The sequence below is a fragment of the Equus przewalskii genome, chromosome 15 (genome assembly GCF_037783145.1).
Source record: "Equus przewalskii isolate Varuska chromosome 15, EquPr2, whole genome shotgun sequence".
In the NCBI taxonomy this organism is placed as follows: domain Eukaryota; kingdom Metazoa; phylum Chordata; class Mammalia; order Perissodactyla; family Equidae; genus Equus; species Equus przewalskii.
Genome location: NC_091845.1, coordinates 36638277 through 36658574, shown reverse-complemented (window position 1 = coordinate 36658574; position 20298 = coordinate 36638277). Strand labels below are relative to the sequence as shown.

General features: G+C 39.7%; 1 protein-coding gene across 35 annotated transcripts in view; it reads right to left on the bottom strand.

The window, feature by feature from the left end:
• Positions 1-1488: 1488 nt before the first annotated feature.
• The window catches only part of PBRM1 (polybromo 1), a 122539-nt gene continuing 103729 nt past the window's right edge, over positions 1489-20298 (bottom strand). For 17 of the 35 annotated variants that reach the window (XM_008513119.2, XM_070575021.1, XM_008513120.2 and 14 more), the window contains 8 exons: positions 17766-17949; positions 16984-17194; positions 16168-16369; positions 12688-12852; positions 8886-9041; positions 5887-5957; positions 5560-5776; positions 1489-4337 (listed from right to left, as the gene is read on the bottom strand). In XM_008513119.2, the coding sequence (XP_008511341.1) occupies positions 4165-4337; positions 5560-5776; positions 5887-5957; positions 8886-9041; positions 12688-12852; positions 16168-16369; positions 16984-17194; positions 17766-17949 (1379 nt within the window). In that variant the 3' untranslated portion in view covers positions 1489-4164. The remainder of the gene's footprint in view (positions 4338-5559; positions 5777-5886; positions 5958-8885; positions 9042-12687; positions 12853-16167; positions 16370-16983; positions 17195-17765; positions 17950-20298) is intronic. The other 18 variants (XM_070575030.1, XM_070575031.1, XM_008513122.2 and 15 more) reach the window with 3 other exon arrangements.

Genomic DNA, 20298 nt, shown 5'->3' with positions numbered 1-20298 from the left:
TAATCTTATATGCTGATTATAGAACTGCAGTGCCCTCTAGTGTGAACTAAAAGGCAAAACAATTTCAAAAATCACAGCACTTATTCTAGAATGACCAAAATCTAATTTTGGTAGACATGCTAGAAGTCTACTTCCACTGTAGTGTTGGGGAAAGAACGCAGGCTTTATAGCTTCATTTGATCTTCTGAACTGAGAGGGCAAGTACCTATGTTAGGTGCACAGTAAATAATAAGCAAGGGCTGTCTTTGTTCATCTAGCAGTCCTAGTTTGAAAGTCTTGCCTATATCTCTGATGTTATCTTTTTTTTTGAGGAAGATTAGCCCTGAGCTAACTACTGCCAATCCTCCTCTTTTTGCTGAGGAAGACTGGCCCTGAGCTAACATCCATGCCCATCTTCCTCTACTTTATACATGGGATGCCTAGCACAGCATGGCTTTTGCCAAGAGGTACCATGTCCGCACCCGGGATCTGAAGTGGCGCACGCCAGGCCACCGAGAAGCGTAACGTCCGAACTCAACTGCTGTGCCACTGGGCTGGCCCCTCTGATGTTATCTTAATCACATTAATCTCTTTCTATTTTTGTAAATTTGAATTTTTCACAGAGTTAACTGCTTTTAAAAAAGTATACACTTGGACTCTGGCATTTTCCAAAAAACTTCTCTCCTAGTAAAGCAGTATTGGGTCTTAGTCTTCACACACGTGTACTAAATTTGGAATTTCTTGCCACACTTATGTGCAATCCACAAAACGTGAATAGCACATCTATTTTGGGCATAGAAATAGTTCTGTTAATGTGTTCAGTTCTGAACTTTCTGAGCTGACCTAGCATACTTCTAAACTAAAGAGGAACACAGTAATACTTAGCAGTATTTGCTCATAGTGGAATGTTTAACTATATATCAATGATCACTCAAAATATGCTCATGAGCACAGATGGCTGTACAGCCCTAAACTCTTAAGAGAACAGAACCACAGGGATTTGCAAAGTGATATTAGAGGAAAACAGTTGGTTGATTTTTACCAACACTTTCTATTAAAAGTGTGGTCATGGTTTAAGAGATTATAAGGATGTTAAAGACATACCTGGGCCACTTGTCTCTTCTGGCCACAAACAGCTGACTGTTTGAAATGGGTTACACTCCTTTATGACACAGGACATGCTTTCCTTACCTTCCGCCATCAGTAACTCTCCATTTTTAACTTCAACCTGCCTTTCTGCCCATACTGAGGACATGTTAGGAATTCCCTGACTGCCAGCTTGGCGTGGGGCATGCCAGACTGCAGTCTGACTACATTCGGCTTTGTTAATGCAGCCCGATCCCTCAGCCAGGGTCTGGACACTGACTTCTGCCTCCACCTGAGGAGCTCTCTTCCCTTCAATTGGCAGCCGTATCCCTGTCAGCATAAAATCAAGGCTTGCAGGAAATCTGCTTGGAACTAACATCTGACACAAGCTTTAACAGAACAACCAAACCTGGTTAATCCAAATCACTTTGCAAACTCCATTTTTATTTGGATTAAAAAGCTTTAGATGAACAAACATATGATACATACATGTTATAAGACTAGTTACCACTTAAACCTCTTTTGATACAGAAATTAGAATAAACCAAGTTTTAATCAGGTCTGAAAATGTTCAAGCTCAAAAGTCAACAACACCAATTTGGAGATTTTACACAAAGAAGCGTCCCCTCTCAATTCTTCCTCATAAGAAGAGAAGGGTGGGTTCAAAAACAAAGCAATTCAAGGCCTTTTAAATCAGTTGGCTGACATACTATTTTAAACCTATAGGTTTTTCTCCCACATAGACAAAATTCTTTTCCACGTGAACTGACATTTTGAAAACATTTAGGCCCTTATGCTTTCTAAGCCACATCACTACAGTTCATAAAACTCATGGAAAAAGATGTGTAGTTCACTTGTACCTTCTTAAGTCAGGACTTTTTGTTTACTTGCTTTTTTTTGGTTTTTCTTTCTTGGAAGATGGCTGACCTCAAATCTTATATCCTAAATATTGATTGATATTCTCCAGGTTAATATACAGAAAGACATGATTCTAAAATAAATACATAGTTTTTTTTTTTTTTTTTAAACTTAATTAGGGCCTGCCAAGTGGCCCCCTGGCCCGGCTCTGCACTGCCTTAGGGAAGCCCCTTGCTGGATCTATGGTTCCTACAGCACCTCCAAACCCTGGGAAGGAGCCTGGAGGAGGAGTGCTCTGGCTTCTAATGCCCCACATAGCCCACAGTGAAGAGTTTTTAGAGGCTTCCCAAAGAAGTCTCATCCAGACCTTAAAAAGGGAAATAAAATGGGTGCATGAAATAAATAAATAACTTAACCAAAATTAAATTTCAGGTTCTTTGGTGTAATTCAAGGATGTCTAGAAATAAAATAATCTGATTGTATTATACAGTTCATGATGATTCAATGGCCCAAATAACCAGGAAATGAAGTTTTCTTTATCTGATTCAGTTTGACAATAAGGTACTGACATACTACTGTAATACATTTTTTTAAAATTCAGAATTATTTAAAATACTTGATGCAAATTGAGATCCAGTGGTTGACTACAGGCAATTAAGTTACAAGGGCCTCCTGTATTTAACGTATCTGATACAAGAGACTTTTTTTCCGTTCTACACTCTTTTGTCCACATGATTTAGTAAGAATGGTAATTAAATACCTGGGTATTGATTCATTCCAGATTAAAAGAAAAAAGCATCCTCTGAGAGTCACTCTCTCAACTTGCAAACAGAAGTGGATGCTCCACCGCGATGGCAACCACCTTGTTGCAATAAAGCAGGTTTCAAAAATGCCAAGTGAAACGCTGTTCCGTGTTTGACGCTTTCCACTTATCTGAGCATCATACACTGCCCTCCAAATGATTATTCTAGGGTCATATGGAGAAACAGGGTCATCAAACCCAAGTGTTTGGGATCTGTAATAGTCTTTTTAGTGAGCATTTTTTAAAATTATGATTCCTTTCTCCTGAAATTCAAAAGCACAAGCTAAATTTAAAAAATACTTCAAAAAGTCTTAAATTTCTGGTTAAGAATTACAACTTTAACTTAGAAGAAAAAAATGCCACATCTGAAGAGGAAATAAAAAATACTAAAACATATTTGCATAGGCAGGCACTGTACCCTTTTATAATTATGCTTCTGACACAGCTCATATATTGTTATGCACTCCCCTCCCTATGTTGGGTTAGGTGTTATGTTTAAAAATAAATTACGTCCTTGCACACCTCAATGCTTTCTTCAAGATGAACTTCAATGTTTCCCAATGTAAGAGATTCAAAATTTTAAATCATCTAATATATAGGCATAAATTGTGAATTCATTATAAATAGATCAAAAGTACCCTCACACTTACCTGCCAAGACTAAATATAACTTAGGGTTGTGCACGTGTTCTGCAAAAATAACTGACACCATAGGTATCTAACTCAGCACAGAAAAAGTGATCTTTCCCTCCAGGTGTCCAGGAGATGTACTAGCTGCAGAAGGATGCACAGCACTGATTTCAGATTTCTGGAGCAAGCTTCTGAGTTAACAGAGCAATGTGCCATGTCTGCCAAACACCCATAACCTAAATAACAACCTTCACTTCACCTGTAAGAAACAGTTTTGCGAAAGTGGCTTAAGACATTCAGGCACATGAAACAGACACAAGAACACACCCCTCTCTGAGATGTAAACTAGGACCAACTTCACATTTCACTGTCAACTTAAACTCATCTGTAAACTCGTGTGTGTGTGTATATTTTTTTTCATTTTGTTTTTTCTTTTATAAAAAAAAAACCCCAAAAACAAAAAACAAAAACCCCAAGCCAAGACAAAACCTTTGATGGTTTCAGTTCCATGGCAACAAGTAAAAAGATAAAACTCCAAGTCTACATATACAACCAATTATGAAACTGGTTTTAAACGAAGGAAACATATGCAAAAAAATCTTTGTGTATTTGATAAAGTCAACTTAATATAACAAAAACAAATTGAAATAGCTTATTAAAAGTGTCCTTATATAAAAATGGCCTTGTGATGTACAGTAAAATGCAATAAAAATTATCATCCTTTGTTCCTCCCCCCACCCCCAGTAACTAAAATGGCTACTGTTCCACAAAACTCTTTATGCTTCTATAAAAGAAACGTAATTGATGCGATTAAAGGTTTTCTAGATTGTACGCTTGGCGAATGTTGAGGGTGTCTCGGAGCATCAAATCCCGAAGGCGCCAGAGGGCATCGGCCATAGTAGTGTGGGCCCCTTTACTTTTCAGCCAGTGAGAGGGTAGGCGGCTCTCCTGTTCTTTTGACAAATGGACATCACGTCTTCGAGCTGAAAATTGAAGTGCAGATGGAGAAATATAAACAGGAATTTTAAGGTAAGAAATTTTCCCTCAGTCCTAAGGTCTGATAGATTTATTAAAACATAAAACACTTATTATTTATTGAATATTATAAATTTTAACTCTACAGAATATTTCTAAGCAAATTTCTTATGCCATTTTATTAGGCATCTTGGTTTTTAGAAAACTACTTCACTTAGGCATGAAACCACCTAGCCACGGATGTCTCGTTGTTTCATGCTTTGTATTTTAGAAATTATCTAATTTATAATAATGACTTCACAAAAGAGCTGCACAATATAATTCTCTACTAGAATGGGAACACAAGAGTTGCACAAACACCTAAAAGATCTCATCATTAATATTTTGTTGTAGGCACTCCTGATATTTAATAATTGCGTCAATTTTAACAAAAACTCCTAAAAAGGGCCGGCCCCATGGCTGAGTGGTTAAGTTCACACGCTCCACTTCGGCGGCCCAGGGTTTTGCCAGTTTGGATCCTGGGTGCAGACCTAGCACTGTTCATCAAGCCATGCTGAGGTGGTGCCCCCATAGCAGAGCCAGAAGGACCTACAACTAGAATATACAACTATGCACTGGGGGGCTTTGGGGAGAAGAAGGAAAAAAAAAAAAGATTGGCAACAGATGTTAGCTCAGATGCCAGTCTTAAAAAAAGGTAAATGTGAAGAAAGGGAAAGCATACCTACTACCCTTAAAAGAAATTAAATTATCAAATTTGGTTTCTAAATGAAGAATGAGTAGAAACTTCCAAATTTCTTTCCAGAAACTAGGCAAGTTATTTCGGTATGTACTGAAAATACATTAAGTCTAGTGAACTAAATGAATAACTTGATAAGTTAACAGAAATATGATTTCCAATATTTTCCTTTTTTTCAAAATTGAGGTGAAATTACCCAAATGCATCTGTGCTAATGCCCAACTGCCTGAAAAATAATTGAACAAATTCAGAATATACTTAAAAAAGATGGCAGTGATGTTTATGACAAAACTAAGCTCTGAAATTCAACAAAAAACCATTTTCAATGTGTGACGTGAACAAAGAAGCTCCTAACCCTTCTATTAAATGTATGATTTATCTTACTTATGTAAGAAAAATGGATATCTATCCTATAATAAATATGCCAATAGCAGTGAGTGGACTTTGAGGAACTGTGGATTTCTCAAAGGCTTATTGAGAAGGACTCTTCTTACCTGCCAGGGTCTGGTCCCACTTGCTAATGCTGTTGGACTCAGCACTGAGTCCTTCAATGTATTTCAGGTAGGCCTCTGAGTGGAGAAGCCGTTGCGTCTTCGGTGGGGGAGCCACAAACATGGGTGTTGTTGGCTGCTGTATGACAGGGGGGCCTGGTGGATGTGGGCCAGGATATGGAGGTGGTGCCTGTTGCCCTGGAGGCCCCAAAACTCCTACCTGAAAGAGCACAGACCCCATGGTGAGGGAAAAGAAATACTCAGCACATGCTGAGAAAGAGTATAACTTGAATTCTGTCGAGTCCTAGAAAATCCAACTGGAAGGCTCACCTGCTGTCCATATGGACTTCCACCTGGTGCTGGAGTCCCTACCATAGGGGCCACTCCTTGGTTCATCACACCTATAATTCAGAATGCAATGGTACAATTAGAGGTTCTGGGTTGAGATAACTGAAAAACTACTGTCTGATAAGAAATGATGCCATATAATGCAAACCTATGGCTCTCTGCCCTTGAGTCTTTGTGGATAGGAACCCTAAGCACACAAAACAAGATGTTTCATTCAAATAGAAAATTCCTATTCTTCTGTTTTCTAGGTACTTTAAGAACAATGCTAGTACAACTTGTCAATTGTACATTAATTATTCATGGTTTAGAAATGATTTGAACCCTGCAATAAATTCTAGTATTTCTCTAAGAAGCTATCATCGAAACACACCACTATTTTCAAGGTATTTTTCTTCTGACAACACATTTTCCTGCAACTGAAGCCTGTGTTTAATTTCAGCAGTAACAGTACTGCAATCAGGCTCAGCAGTGTGCTAGGACACTAGGGACAAAAAGAAGAGGTTGTGCAAATGCACAGTTAAATGAGCTTTATGGAAACATATCCTTGCTGTTCCCTCACAGTCTACCAGCACCTATGGTTCTAACTGGAGTCACTAATGAGAGAGGACACTTTCATCTGATAGAGAAGCACTTTGAAAAGGGATTATCTGGAAGCAGAGCAGTTTTGTTGCTTCAAATGCAAAATGACAAACGGAAAGAGAAAGATTTCATGGTCCTACTATATTTGTACTATACATCTGGTAATAATTTCGTAAACTTCCCTTGGTGACTCCTCACAAGCAATTTCTGTCTCATAGGTACTAGCTGATAATAATGAGAGGTCCTAAATTTAGTGTCTGGCGCTATTTTAATCTCAGGACCATTCATTTACCATTTCCATAAAACACAGAAATAGGCAAGGGACCCAGTTTATTAAAAACCAACAAACTACAACCAAAACCCTGGTGAGCTGTTGTTTAAACCTTAAACAAGTCCTGCTGGCTGCATAGAAGGATCAAGAGGAGCTAACGTCATATTCTGTAGTTTCTCTGGATTCAAAATGTTGATATTTTGACTAGGCAGGATCAGCCCACTATTCTAAGGTTCAGAATTGCTAAATGCCATTTCCAGGAAGTATTAGACATTTGCTAGAGAGAAAATAAGTAAAAACAAGCTTTCTGGTTACAAGGCAGAGATTTTTATATTCTAAGTACCCAGAAGGGTACCTGGATCACCACAGTAGGATCCTAATGATTATTTGAGAATGAATGAAGAGGTTGTGGTGGGAAAGCTGCTACTCAAGCAACATATTATTAACCTCTGCCCCCACAAGGACACTCACCCACCTTAGATTCCACAACATAGTGGGCTTCCCTGAGCTGACTGTATTAATCTTTGCAGGGTAGCACAAACAAATCAGCAACCCTCTCTGCTTCCTCTGTTTACAAATGCCATGCCAGGGGGCAGCCAGCGAGAATGCAGACTGAGTCACCAGAGGAGCTCCCTGAATTCTCCTCTCCTCAAAGCCCGATCAGACGTGTGCATGTGCACGCACTAAGAAGGGCTCTTCCCTGTCTCCCTGACTATAATCAGGTCTGTTGTGCTTCCTTCAAGTGCAATTTGGAATCTGAAGAATGGGGAAAGGGAGACAGCTAAGTCCCAACACCCACCAAAAGATATCTGCTACCTAGAGGGTACTGGCCTTAGATGTGGCTCCCACTGAGTGCCACATGCACCTAGAAGTCAACTCTGACCTGGTCTGACTGACTCAGTCAGATACCCTATAACAAGGTGGAAGGCATAGAATTAAGGTCAATTCTACCTGCCACATAGGTACCCAACCATTTTATGACTGACTCCTGTTGTAACAGCAACTCACACACAGGCCACCATTTCGATAATGAAGCACCCACTCCCACAAACATTTCTTCCTCTGGGTACTTCTGGATCAAACACTTCTTGGAGTTACGGGTATTCTCTAAGCAATACTCACAAAGACGGCAGCTGGAGGCTCTAGGCCAAGCCACCGGGTTCGCTCACTCTGCACACTGCTGGGTACACCCTCTGAAGCATTGTTTGGAACTCTGTATACCCTCTGATTGGTAGGTCTAATACTGGTGTAACCAAATTTATCATTTCTACATTTTATCATCTGGGTTGGCCCTTTATCTGATATTTTAGATAATGGATGAAGTGCTACTCCAAGTCACCTTAAGATCACATTCCTTCCAACTAGATTATAGCTAAGGGTCAGTTCTTTTGCATATGATGGCAATTAAATGGGAACTTGTGATTTTCCTTTCATAATCTTTCAATTTGCTAATTAATTATAAAGTAAAACTGTAGCTATTTCTAGACTCCATTTGTAAGTTTCTATATGAATTAACTTCTCAGCTTCTGTTGACAGACAAACCAGTGTGTACAGTTAGTAGGGTGGGCTATGCTGTTCTTTAAAATGTTATGTCATGCTTCCTAGGGGACTCAGATACAGAAAACTCGTTCAGTGCAAATTCCCTCCCTCCCTCCTTTTTGTTCCTAGAAGGATTGACTGAAGGAGTTCTGAAGAGTTCTACATTAGCAATTCTGCAATTCCTTTAAAAGGGCTGTTTGAGAAGCAGGAGATGGAGCAAATTGGCAAGCTTAATTCACTGATGAAGAGGGCATCTGGGCTATGTTTGACTTTTTGAGCACATGTCAAATTATCTGAGTGATTTTAGAGTATGCCTTCTGCACCATGGTCTGCTAAGTCTGATCTCTGCCATGTGTTCTGTGCTGCTGCTAGGCCACCAGGTGCCCAAGGGCACAGCTGCTGAGCCACCTGCTCAACACACAGGGAAGGCCCTGCTGCTATGTGTTGATACCCCTGACATCTCTGGTATTCTCAGTAAGGGAGGAAGGCCTGCCCACAATGGGCAGCAGGTAACTCCTGGAACAACTGGCTGAGGGAGGAAAAAGAGAATATGAAGATGAGATTAATGAGTGAATGAGCATGAAGTTCTTACCCGGTGGTGGGATGCCCGGGAGGCCAGGCACACCTGGCGGAAGATGGTGGGGTGGAGGCCCCCCAGGGTGAAGTGGCTGCATGCTGCCCATGCTAACAAGGCCATCAACTGGGCCCTGCAAAGGTGGAAGGCCTGGCGGATAGCCACCCATCATGCCTTGAAGGACACAACAAATTTCAGACATGCATCATTAACATGCAACATGAGCTAAGTAATAACAAACCCCCCACATGCACTACCAATGAATAAAGCGCCCTTAGTACTGCATGATATAACGGCAATTAGTGCAATTATTTTGTTGCAATAATGAACAAAATAAAAAGTTACAAATATGAAACCCAACATTTCTGGATGAATTAGTACTTAGTATATTATTATTTGTAGTTATCTTCCCTGGGATAAATATGCTGCATGTTTTCAGTTAAAGAATAATAAAGAAGTTCCAGTTAAAAGCCTTCCCAAGGTCATGAATATTGCAAGCTGTTCAAACAGAGTGACCAGTTCTGTTGACTGTGATTCTAATTACACAGTATAAATCCCATCATTCCACTCTGCCCACATTCATATGCCTGTTGTGGGTACACATGAGGGGAAACTGGAATGGAGGGAAATGAGGCGCACAGTCCTGATCAGAAAGCATGGTTCTCCAGCTTGGGAGAGGAAGGCAAAAATTTTTCAAGACTTCTACATCCACTCCTCCTCCCTGCTAGCCCTACCACTGCTAGTAAGAATGGATGATGCTTGGGCTTAAGCTGGGAATCAGCTAAAAGCCATCATAATGAATGATGTTTCATCTTTAGATCTCAAAACACAATAAAATAAAGAGAAACCTTAACCCTCCCAGCCAACCTAAGCCCAGGTCACTCAGTAGTCTGCATGTAGACCTTAGGAGAAACGGCTGGAGAATCAGGCTCTGCTGACATGAGAAAATGCCAATTGTTATCATTGTCTCCAAGCTCACAAATGTCCTCATATAAACCTTCAGTTAACAGGGAGTATTTCATGAGATACAGAATTTCTGTGAACAGAGGCTTTTATTCCTTTATTTTCAAAGTGCATCTTCACAACACAAAATATTTTCTGCTGGCTAGGGAAGAGTTTCAAGAAACAAGTATTTTTGGCAAAAGGAGAGGAAGAAAGTAATTTCAAAATGTCAAAGACTCACCTATCAAAAGACCTTTAAAACCATAAAACAGTTTTTTTTTAAGCAAGAAAAACAACTTGACTTTTCTTGGATTTGAAATGATCACAATGAATAAACACAAGGCTCCCCCCAAATGCAATCATCTTTGGTCACAGCTTCTCGCACAAAGGCAGGGTGGCGGGACTGGTGCCACATGTCATTTTCATAACATACTCTTTGTAGAGGGACTCTGGGAAACAGTGGAAAACTCTAGATTCTGAGAATTTCACTCTTTGATTGTCCCTGAAGAATTATTTGAAAGGTATTTATTTATAAAAGTTTAGTCTTTTAAAGCTATAATACTACTGAAATTTCTGAGATTGATTCAGCCTGCTTCATCAGTCATATCGAAGCTGACTGAAAAACTTATACAAACCAATAAAACAAATTTTAAATAATACCTCTATACATGAAAAAGGATTATGAGTTTCATTTTCACCCTTTTTCTTTTTTTGGTGAGGAAGATTCACCCCGAGCTAACATCCGTTGCCAATCTTCCTCTTTTTTTTGCTCAAGAGGAAGGCCAGCCCTGAGCTAACATCTGTGCCCATCTTCCTCCATTTTATTTTTAGAATGTGGGATGCCTCCACAGCCTGGCTGATGAGTGGAGTAGGTCCGTGCCCAGGATCCGAACCTGCGAACCCATGCCACCAAACTGGAGCGTGCGGAACTTTAACCACTCAGCCATGGAGCCGGCCCTGAGTTTCATTTTTAAAAAATGAGAATTCAGAGAGTAAAAACTACTTTTGAACAGACACCATCATCTTAAACATGAGGAGATCCACTGCTACCAAACTGCCTTTTAACCACACCGCCAGATACAGCTTTTAGGGATAAGTAGGTGGCAATTCAAGAATGTTAGGAGGCTTTGCTTTCAATTACAAAAGCCCATCTGAACGCAGCCTTCATGGGCTGTAGGTGAAGAAATTAAGACCTGAAAGACATGACACTTGTCTTCATTAAACTGTACTTTGGCATTTATTATCCCAGTCACATGTGTTCAAATGAGCTTCAATGCTTGTAAGCAAAGCTGGTCTCAGACAGCAACAAGGCTAAAAGACTTAGGCCCTATGTAACCTGTAAACACATGAAAAAATCACCCTCTTATCTGCAAAGTTCCCACTGTGGACCAAAGACTGGTTACTGTAGACAATCCTTGCCCTTCACTCCCATGGCCCAGAAGTCTGGACAGCACGCACTTAATAATGGAGCAGGGGCTTTCTAGAAGGGGGCCCCACCCTCCTCTCCCATCAGAGCTCTATGATTCTATTCCCCAACAGGGAGCTAAAATGCTGCAGCTGCTGTTTTTTTAAAAATGTTTTTAGCTGTTTGAATTCACTTTGTTAACATGTCCCTGGGCTTTTTAGTCAAGGGCACAATGCTACAATATCACACATCAGATAGAACAAAACAGGATGTCAATGAGGGAATTCTAACTTTCAAAGTCCCCATGTTCAAGGCCTGATTTCTAAAAACCTCTGGAACCCCATTAACCAAAATGGGCCATGGAATAGAGCAGGCGATTATGAGATTTGTTAGATCAACATCAGTTACACTGAAAGTACTGAAAAGCCATGATTCAGATGTGCTTTGGCGAGTGCAACTGCTGAGGTCAGCGATAGTGCATTTGAGAACTTGCCATCACAAAAGGTAGGAGCGACAATGGAAAACTTATCCTATGCTACTCTTCCTTAAAAAGCAAATACAAAAAAAGCAAAAACAAAAACGGCATCCCAATGAGCCTGCTTTGAACAACACTGTCTTGGACTTCTAGCAAAAAGAGGCCAGACTGCTTGCTTAAGAACAAACACCGGTGGCTTGTATGGACCTCACCAGGCTTAGAGAGATCACGAAGGAGGGACCTGAGAAGTGGTCTGCAGGCTTCTCACTGGAGACATGTCAGACGAGGATATTCAATTTAAGAATAGCCAAATTTGCTATGGCTACCAGAACCAGAGACAACACACACAAGCAAACCACATTCATCATTTTCTTTTCTTTTTTTAAAAATATGTGACTGGGATACTAACAGAAAATGCAGTTTAATGTAATCAAATAGAAAAGCATTACAGAGTGGGCACAATGAATTGAATAAGGATTTTGTATTCCACTTAGCAGTCATGCACATTGGTGACCAAGAAAGGATTTACAATTCATTGTCAAAAATCCTTTTAAATGGTCAGTCTTTTAAGGACGGCTGCAGTAGAACAAGACAAACTGAATACTGGAATGAGACGGGAAAATCAACATCAGCTAAAGACTAGTTTTGTGTTTTCTCTTGTGAGTCCATCTAGAACAGAATTCAGGGTCTATTTATATTTTCTGCTATAACGCTCTATCAAGAGCAGTCTGGGGTGGAGAATATCGCCAGACCATGCCCACAGCCAGGGAAGAGCTGCTCCCTACTGATTCCCAGGGCTGGGCCCAGGGCCCATTTCTGGGGCAGAGGGGAGGCATTGCCCATATGGGAAAGGCGATATAAGGACGACATGGATGACTTCAAACTTTGACTCTGTCATGAGAAAAGGCTAGAGACTGTGGCCTACTCCTCATTGGAGAAAAAAAAAATGAAGGAATTTCTTAAAAGTGGAAAAAAATGGTCTTAGCTCCTGTTTTTACCTGCAACAGGTGTCAACTGCTGATTGAGCATCCCCATTGGTGTTGGTGGTGGCACCACCCCCATGAGAGCCCCCACAGGGGTGCCTGCTCGGGGAGAAGCACTCGGCTGCTGTTGCTGTGCTGCTCGCTCTCTCTCCTGCTGCTCAGCAACTTTAGCTGCCCGCTCTGTAAAGGCATTTCAGATTTTCAATTCTGTTTTTAACCCAGGAATTCAAAATACCATCCATTGCATTCAACAGGACTAGTAAAAACACAGGCAACAGTTCTGTCTCAATGGAAGGAACAGTAGATGACTAGTCTCAACACAGGAGGAGTCGGGCCGATTTCACTTGGTAACCTAGAGTCCAGCTTTCCTATCCCATCTTGAGAACTGGTCTGCAAAGATTTCAAGAATGTTAAGACTGCAACACACATTCAGAAAGCACAGGTTTTATTTAAACACGTCACCAGCGTAACCAACGTGGTTAATCTCACAAGGCACCCTGAAGATGAGAAGCACTACCATTATTCTAGTATTAATAGCATTACAAATTACTTATAATTTCAACATGAAGCAATTCCATGGCCCATTATAATTTTTGGCACAATTGTTACTTACTATACTTTCCTGATTCCTTGCACCCAATTTTACTAGATTTGAGGACTCTCGTCATTAGTGTCATGGGGTTTAGCAGCTGAAGAAAATTAACTCTGTAAGGGAAAAGTAGCTTACTGCCTCTACAAGGTTTTAGGGAAAATAAATGCTAATTTCTACATTCTAACGAAGCAAAGAAGTCATGTTTAATAAACCCCAAGGGAAAAAAATACATGATACTCCAAGCTACAGTCATCATAAGCAGGGAATTATATATACACATAGGAAGCAAAGGACAATATACTGACAGAGCCAGGTTTCCTGAAGCTGAGCAGTTCAATACTGACCATAAATCAACCCAAATCAGCAAAAGTTCAAGAATTCACTCTTATTTGATCCAAAATGCAAGGGGAGCATTTGTTTGTGCCAGTTCTGGGCTGTGGAACACACCCTGCTACACCCCTTACTCCTTTGAGCTACTCTGTCTGGATCTCCACAGCCAGGAGCCCCAACAATAACATTCTCAGTCTTTTTGGGAGCTAGCAGGCTGGACCCTTACTAGAGAACTCTATAAATGTGTATTCCCAAAGCTCTCACAATACAGGGTTTATTTTGCTTCACCATTCATAAATAGGAAATCCTCCCCACTCTTCACATGGGCAAACTGAGCCTCGGAGACAGGTAGTGACTTGTCCAAAGATACAGAGAGAACCAGCAAGCTGTGGCCCTGACTCCTGGTATCACACTCACTGCCACACATTAACCCTCCAACATGGAATTCAAAAGGCTGTGGCTGGCTGATCTAAGGAGGGGTAAATAACTCAGTCACATGGCTTTGAAGAGAATCAAGAAGCAACAGCTCCAGTCCTCCTTTAGTGTAAGAATGTGGAAGTCAAGCAAGTCAAAGCTTCCTTAGCTGCGACAGAGTTGCCTGCATAGATTTGTCGTCCTTCACTAACACTGTCCCAGTTTACAGATCCTCTGTACAATGAGCGTGAGGGACAAATGCCATTTGAACAACCTACTTTCTTGAGCTAGCAGTAAAAAAAATCGATGACCTAAACCCCCACATTAAATTCTAGTATTTTCATTACACAAATGACAGAGTAAAATGGGAGAGCAAAAAAAGGAAGTCAAAAAAAGAAAAATCCAAACCTAAGGATCAAATATTGGACTGGCTACCTATTGGCTTCTTCTAGGAGGAGTCCAATTGGGCTGTCTTAGAAAAGAGAATTATTAAATGACACCAGCTAAACTCCAAACTTTGGGTTTGGCATTCAATGGGTACGAATACCAAAAGTTCAGATTTTGTGTCTCAGGCAGATATTGCTGAGTCACATAACTTACTCTCACTTGGTTCTCACTGAATTTTAGACTCCCCTTTGAATCTGGAAGAATTTTCCAGAAACCATGATTTCTCCCTCTCTTCAGCCCTGCCCCAGTATTTTTACTTTTATTTTATCTCCAGACACATTTCTCTGTCTTGTTCACACTCTAAATAACCCAGCCACACAGTACTGGCTTCACTTGCCCTGGATCAGGCTTTACACCCATGTGAGCTTCATTTCCAATACTAGTCCAACTGACTGATATATTTGGTCTTAAATTTCACTAAGGTCAGAAATATCAAAGCTTTCCAAAGTTCTAGGTTCTTATGGAACTGACTAGGGTTACTCAAAGAATGTTCTGCAAAATACTAGTTTATTAACAGGTATTACATGAATACTCTGTCAAGTTTCAGAAAATGCCAGGTGAAAAAAATAGGCTCTTTACTGTATGTCTTAAAGACTTCAATATGAGAATAAGCACTGTAAGTTTCCAAGAGATAAAGTGTTTGGAGCGCTTCTCAAACTGGTTTTGCCACAAATGTTTTTTAGCTGAGAATCTTGTAGGATTAGGGTTCTGCAGAAGATCCTTGGGGAAGCCTGCCATAATTTTATAATAATCAATCAATGTAATAAATGAAAGGAATAAAATGCTTTTTTTAAAGAGTTTCTTTGGAAACTCCATAAACTTTACTAAAGCAGGTAGCCTTAACAATTAATTTATGTTTGCTGAAAAATAATGGATTTGGACCTGGCCAAGAAGAGTAATGGCTGACCACTGTGTCAACCATTGAGAGATGGCTCTAGACTAGCAAAACGAATGACGACATACAATTCCAAATGGAAAAAACACAGCTCCAAGGGCAATAGTTCTGCCTAATCTAATGTTTACTACTCACTTTATTAAAGCCATGCCTCATATTAACAAACAAAAATCTCTCTCAAGTATTTGTCCCTAATGGCTAAGAACCACCAAATCACTGAATGATAGCTCATGGCCCCAAATGATTTACTTATAGAGTAAAAGGAAATTGAAGGCAGTTGAGCTTTATCAGAGAGACCCAAGGTGCCTTAAAAGTAGCTATGAATGCAGACACAGCACAGGTCAGGGCTGGCCTAGGAAACCAAGCGCTTTAGCCAAGCCTCAGCCTGGAGTTTAACCATATGGCTTATCAAGAGCCGTAACAGAAGATCACTAATTTTGAAAACCTCCTTTCTGATGAATTTTAACCAAAAGTATATTTAACACCCTTGTACAATCATTCCGTAGCTCCACACACGTGTTTACAAGACTCAATGAAAGAAGAAAATCATGCAATTTTTAATAGTAAGATATTTGTTTGAGAAATTTTGGGGAAAAAAACACACCAGGATCAGAGGCCAAGTCAGGGGCAGTGCTTGCTCAGTCAGGTCAAGGCTGGCATTTAAACTGCTGGATGGGAGCCATCTGAGACAGTCCTCAACACAAAGGTCATGTGCAAGTGGTAAGAACAAGAGAGTAAAACCTACTTATGCACGTGCATTCCTAAAAACACCCCCTTGCTTAGAAAGCAGAGACAGTTGTGCCTAGTGTCTATTTACCTTCATATTCTGCTTTCTTGGCTGTCTCAAGGTTTCTCCACTCTGTCCCCACCAGTCGGCTAAGCTCCCCAAAAGAGTAGTCTGGGTGCTGGGCCTTAATCACAGCTCTCATCTCACTGCTGAACAGGATGTAGCCACTCATGTTGATTTTCCGTTTGGAGCCTTCCTTCTTTGCACTGCCTTTGGCAGACTTTGGGGTAGACTGTAAGACAGAAAGCTCTTATAGTGGATCAGAACATTGCATTTGATTAATTGCTCAAAGTTTCTGGAAACCAGGAACATGTGATTCAACAGTTACTGTTTTATAGACACGTTCAGTTTATAGCTGGCCATTTTCTTGGTCAAAACACAGCTCTTCCTTGCCTCTTACCATTTAAGAAATAAATGAAAGTTTCGCTGAATTCCATGACTGCAATCTGTAATGGTGACCTCACAATTAAGTCTTAAGAAAATTCTGAATGAGAAAAAAATACCAACAAGAATCACCTCAGTCAAAAGATGAGGTCCTAAGACTAAAAAAGATATGAACAATAAAAGCCAGAATAACAGGATGATGCCATTCCTCATTGCTTTTCTTCTACATGAGACAAGGAGAGCTTTCTAACTACACTTGCCATTTTAAGAGCTATCTATGAAATTTGAAAGAAGATGTTAAATTTTAAACTATTAATGGCATCAAGAAAGAAAAAAATCTTCCTGCAGAATTCTGGGTTAAAGCTCATATATATAGGGGCTGGATGCCTCCTTCCTCTGGTTTGCGTCTGCTGCAAATCAATGCTGGGAATAGGACAAGTAACAGGAACTTGCCACCTTCACCTGTGGGGGTGTGTAGGGCATGAGATCCAGCTCACTGGCCAGGGGAGTCTGAAGTTGAGGTAGAGAAGGAGGCTCAATGACCTCACTATCCTCTTCTCCCATCTCTTCAATATCATCATCTCCACCTTCCAACTCAGCAAATTTAGCTTCTAGCAACTGGATCTTCTTTTCCAACAAAGGTGATGGCTCCTTCTGAGGAACAATTGGTTTTCTAAAAGAAGTGACATTAAAAAAAAAAATCACCTAACACTACTCCAGGATTGGTCAGAAAGCAAATGTTCTGCCTTAATAGCTCGAAATGACTTCCTGCAATGTGCAGTATATACTCTAAGTCAGCAAGGGAAAGAACTTAAATGTTTATTTATAAAGTCACGTCTACTTATAGATGCTTGTTTTTAAAAGATTTTGCTGAAAAAGACAAAAGCACTGGGTCCAAAGTTGGGATCTAGTTGCCTATATATAGGCAGAATTTTCATAATCTGAGAAACTGTACAATCTCTTAACAGACAGGCTGTGAACCAGGACCACGGATTTCTGCCTCCACATTACAATTACTGGAGTCTATGCCAAGGGCACCATTACAGCAGTTACCACATCTCAGTAGATTATGAGGATTTTCCTTTAATCTTTAACTGAATTAATTAATATTTCCTATTTGAAATGTATACGGCTCTAGTTTAAGACCTAATAGAAAACCAAACAAAAAAACACTCTGGACTACACTATTTTGATATTAGTGTTACTATTAAAAGCTCTTTCTTCCCTAGTTTTTCAAGCTTTACCTGAAGTAATAAATTTCATCATCTACCACTTTAGCAGACAGTGAAAACCTCTTCAGTCCCTTGAATTTTTTCATCTGCTTGTCACTCTCATTATAGCGGCTCTCACAAAGCAGAATGTCATTTTCTGGTATTTCAGTTGGCCTGCAGGAGAGGAAGTCCTTGAATGACAACACAGCACACTTTCCTGAAAGTGCAAATTGGAGAGAAATTAAAAGAGCAAATTTTGGCCATAGCTAACGATTATTTTAAATTTTTATTATTTTTGAATTAATATATTCACATGATTCTAAAGTCAGAAGATTTAAAGGGCATACACAGGCATAAAAATAGACATGTAGATCAATGGAAGAGAACTAAAAGTCTAGAAATAAACCCATACAATTGGGCTTTTGTGGGCAATTGATTTGACAAGGATGCCAAGAAAATTCAATGGGGAAATAATATTCTCTTCAACAGACAGTGCTGAGACAACTCGATTTCCACATGCAAAGGATGGAGTTAGAACTCTACCTCATACCATATACAAAAATTAACTCAAAATGGATCAAAGATCTAAACATAAGAGCTACAATTATAAACGGTTTATACTTTATACATGGTTTCACAGATATGACATCAAAATCACAAGCAACCAAAGAAAGATAAACTGGACTTCATCAAAATTAAAAATTTTGTGTTTCAAAGGACACTATCAAGGAAGTGAAAAGACAACCAACAGAACAGAAGAAAATATCTGCAAATTGTATCTCTGGTAAGAGACTGGTATCCAGAATATATAAATAATGCTTACAACTCAACAATTACAAGACAAATAACCCAACTAAAAAATAAGCAAAGGATCTGAATAGACATTCATCAAAGAAAATACACAAATGGCCAATAAACACATGAAAAGATGCTCAACATCGTTAATCATCAGGGAAATGCAAATTGAAACCACAATGAGATACTACTTCACACTCATTAGGATGGCTATTACATTAAAAAAAAGGAAAATAATAACAAGCGTTGGCAAGAATGTGGAGAAACCGGAACCCTTGTGGGGCCATCCCAGTGGCATAGTGGTTAAATTTGGCGCTCCACTTCAGCGGCCCAGGATTTGTGGGTTTGGATCCTGGGTGCAGACCTATGCACCGCTCATCAAGTCATGCTGTGGTAGCATCCCACATACAAAATAGAAGACGACTGGCACAGATGTAAGCTCAGGGACAATCTTCCTCAAGCAAAAAAGACAGACTGGCAATGGACGTTAGCTCAGGGACAATCTTCCTCCCCCCCAAAAAGAAAAAAGAAACTGGAACCCTGTACACTGCTGGTAAAAGTGTAAAATGGTACAGCTGCTGCGGAAAACAGTTTGGCAGTTTCTCAAAAAGTTAAACAGAGTTGCCATATCATCCAGCAATTCTATTTCTAGGAAAATATCCTAAAGAAGTAAAAGCAGGGACTTAAAAAGATACTTGTACACCAATGTTCATTGCAGCATTATTCACAATAACCAAAAGGTAAAAACCACTGAATATCCATCAACAGATGAATGAATAAACAAAATCTTATGTATATGTACGATGGAATATTATTCAGCCTTAAAAAGGAATAAAATTCTGATACATGCTACACCATGGATGAACCTTGAGAACATTATGTTAAGTGAAATAAGCTGGACACAAAAGGACAAATGTTGCATGATTCCACTTATATGAGGTACGTAGAATAGGCAAAATTTATAGAGGCAGAAAGTAGAACAGCTATTACCATGGGCTGTGAGAGGAGGAAATGGGTAGAGAATTTCTAGTTGGGATGATGAAAAAGTTCTAAAAATAGATAGTGGTGATGGTTGCATAATACTGTCAATGGACTTAATGTCACTGAATTGTACACTTGGTTAAAGTGTTGCATTTTATGTTGCGTATATTTTACCACAATAAAAAAACTTCTAAATGACAGCAAACTCATATTGTTTTGCACCTAATTTTGTTGCAACATAATATATCTTGTGGATCATTGCTGAGATTAATATACTATATTTACTGAACCTAGTTCCCTATTGATGGATATTTAGGATTTTTTCAAATTTTTGCTCTCCCACTGAAGCAAAACAATGCTGACAAAATTTAAAACATATATTTATTTCCACATGGCTAAATACATCTGAGGTATAAATTGCTAGAAGTACAAAAGCTGCGTCAAAGGGTACGTACCCTTTAGTTTTTATAGGTATTATCAAATTACCTCCTATAGAGGTTGTGCTAATTTATAAACCCATCACAAAGTGGGTGAATGCCGCTTCCTTATGTTCTTGTCAACTAGTAACAAACATCTGAATCTTTGACAATTTGATAGGTAATTTAAAAAAAAAAGGAGAGAGGCTGGCCCGATAGCATAGTGGTTAAGTTTGCCTGCTCCACTTCGGTGGCCTAGTGTTCACAGGTTTGGATCCTGGGTGCGGACCTAGCACCACTCGCCAAGCCATGCTGTGGCTACATCCCACATAAAGAGGAGGAAGATGGGTACAAATGTTAGTTAATCAGCAATC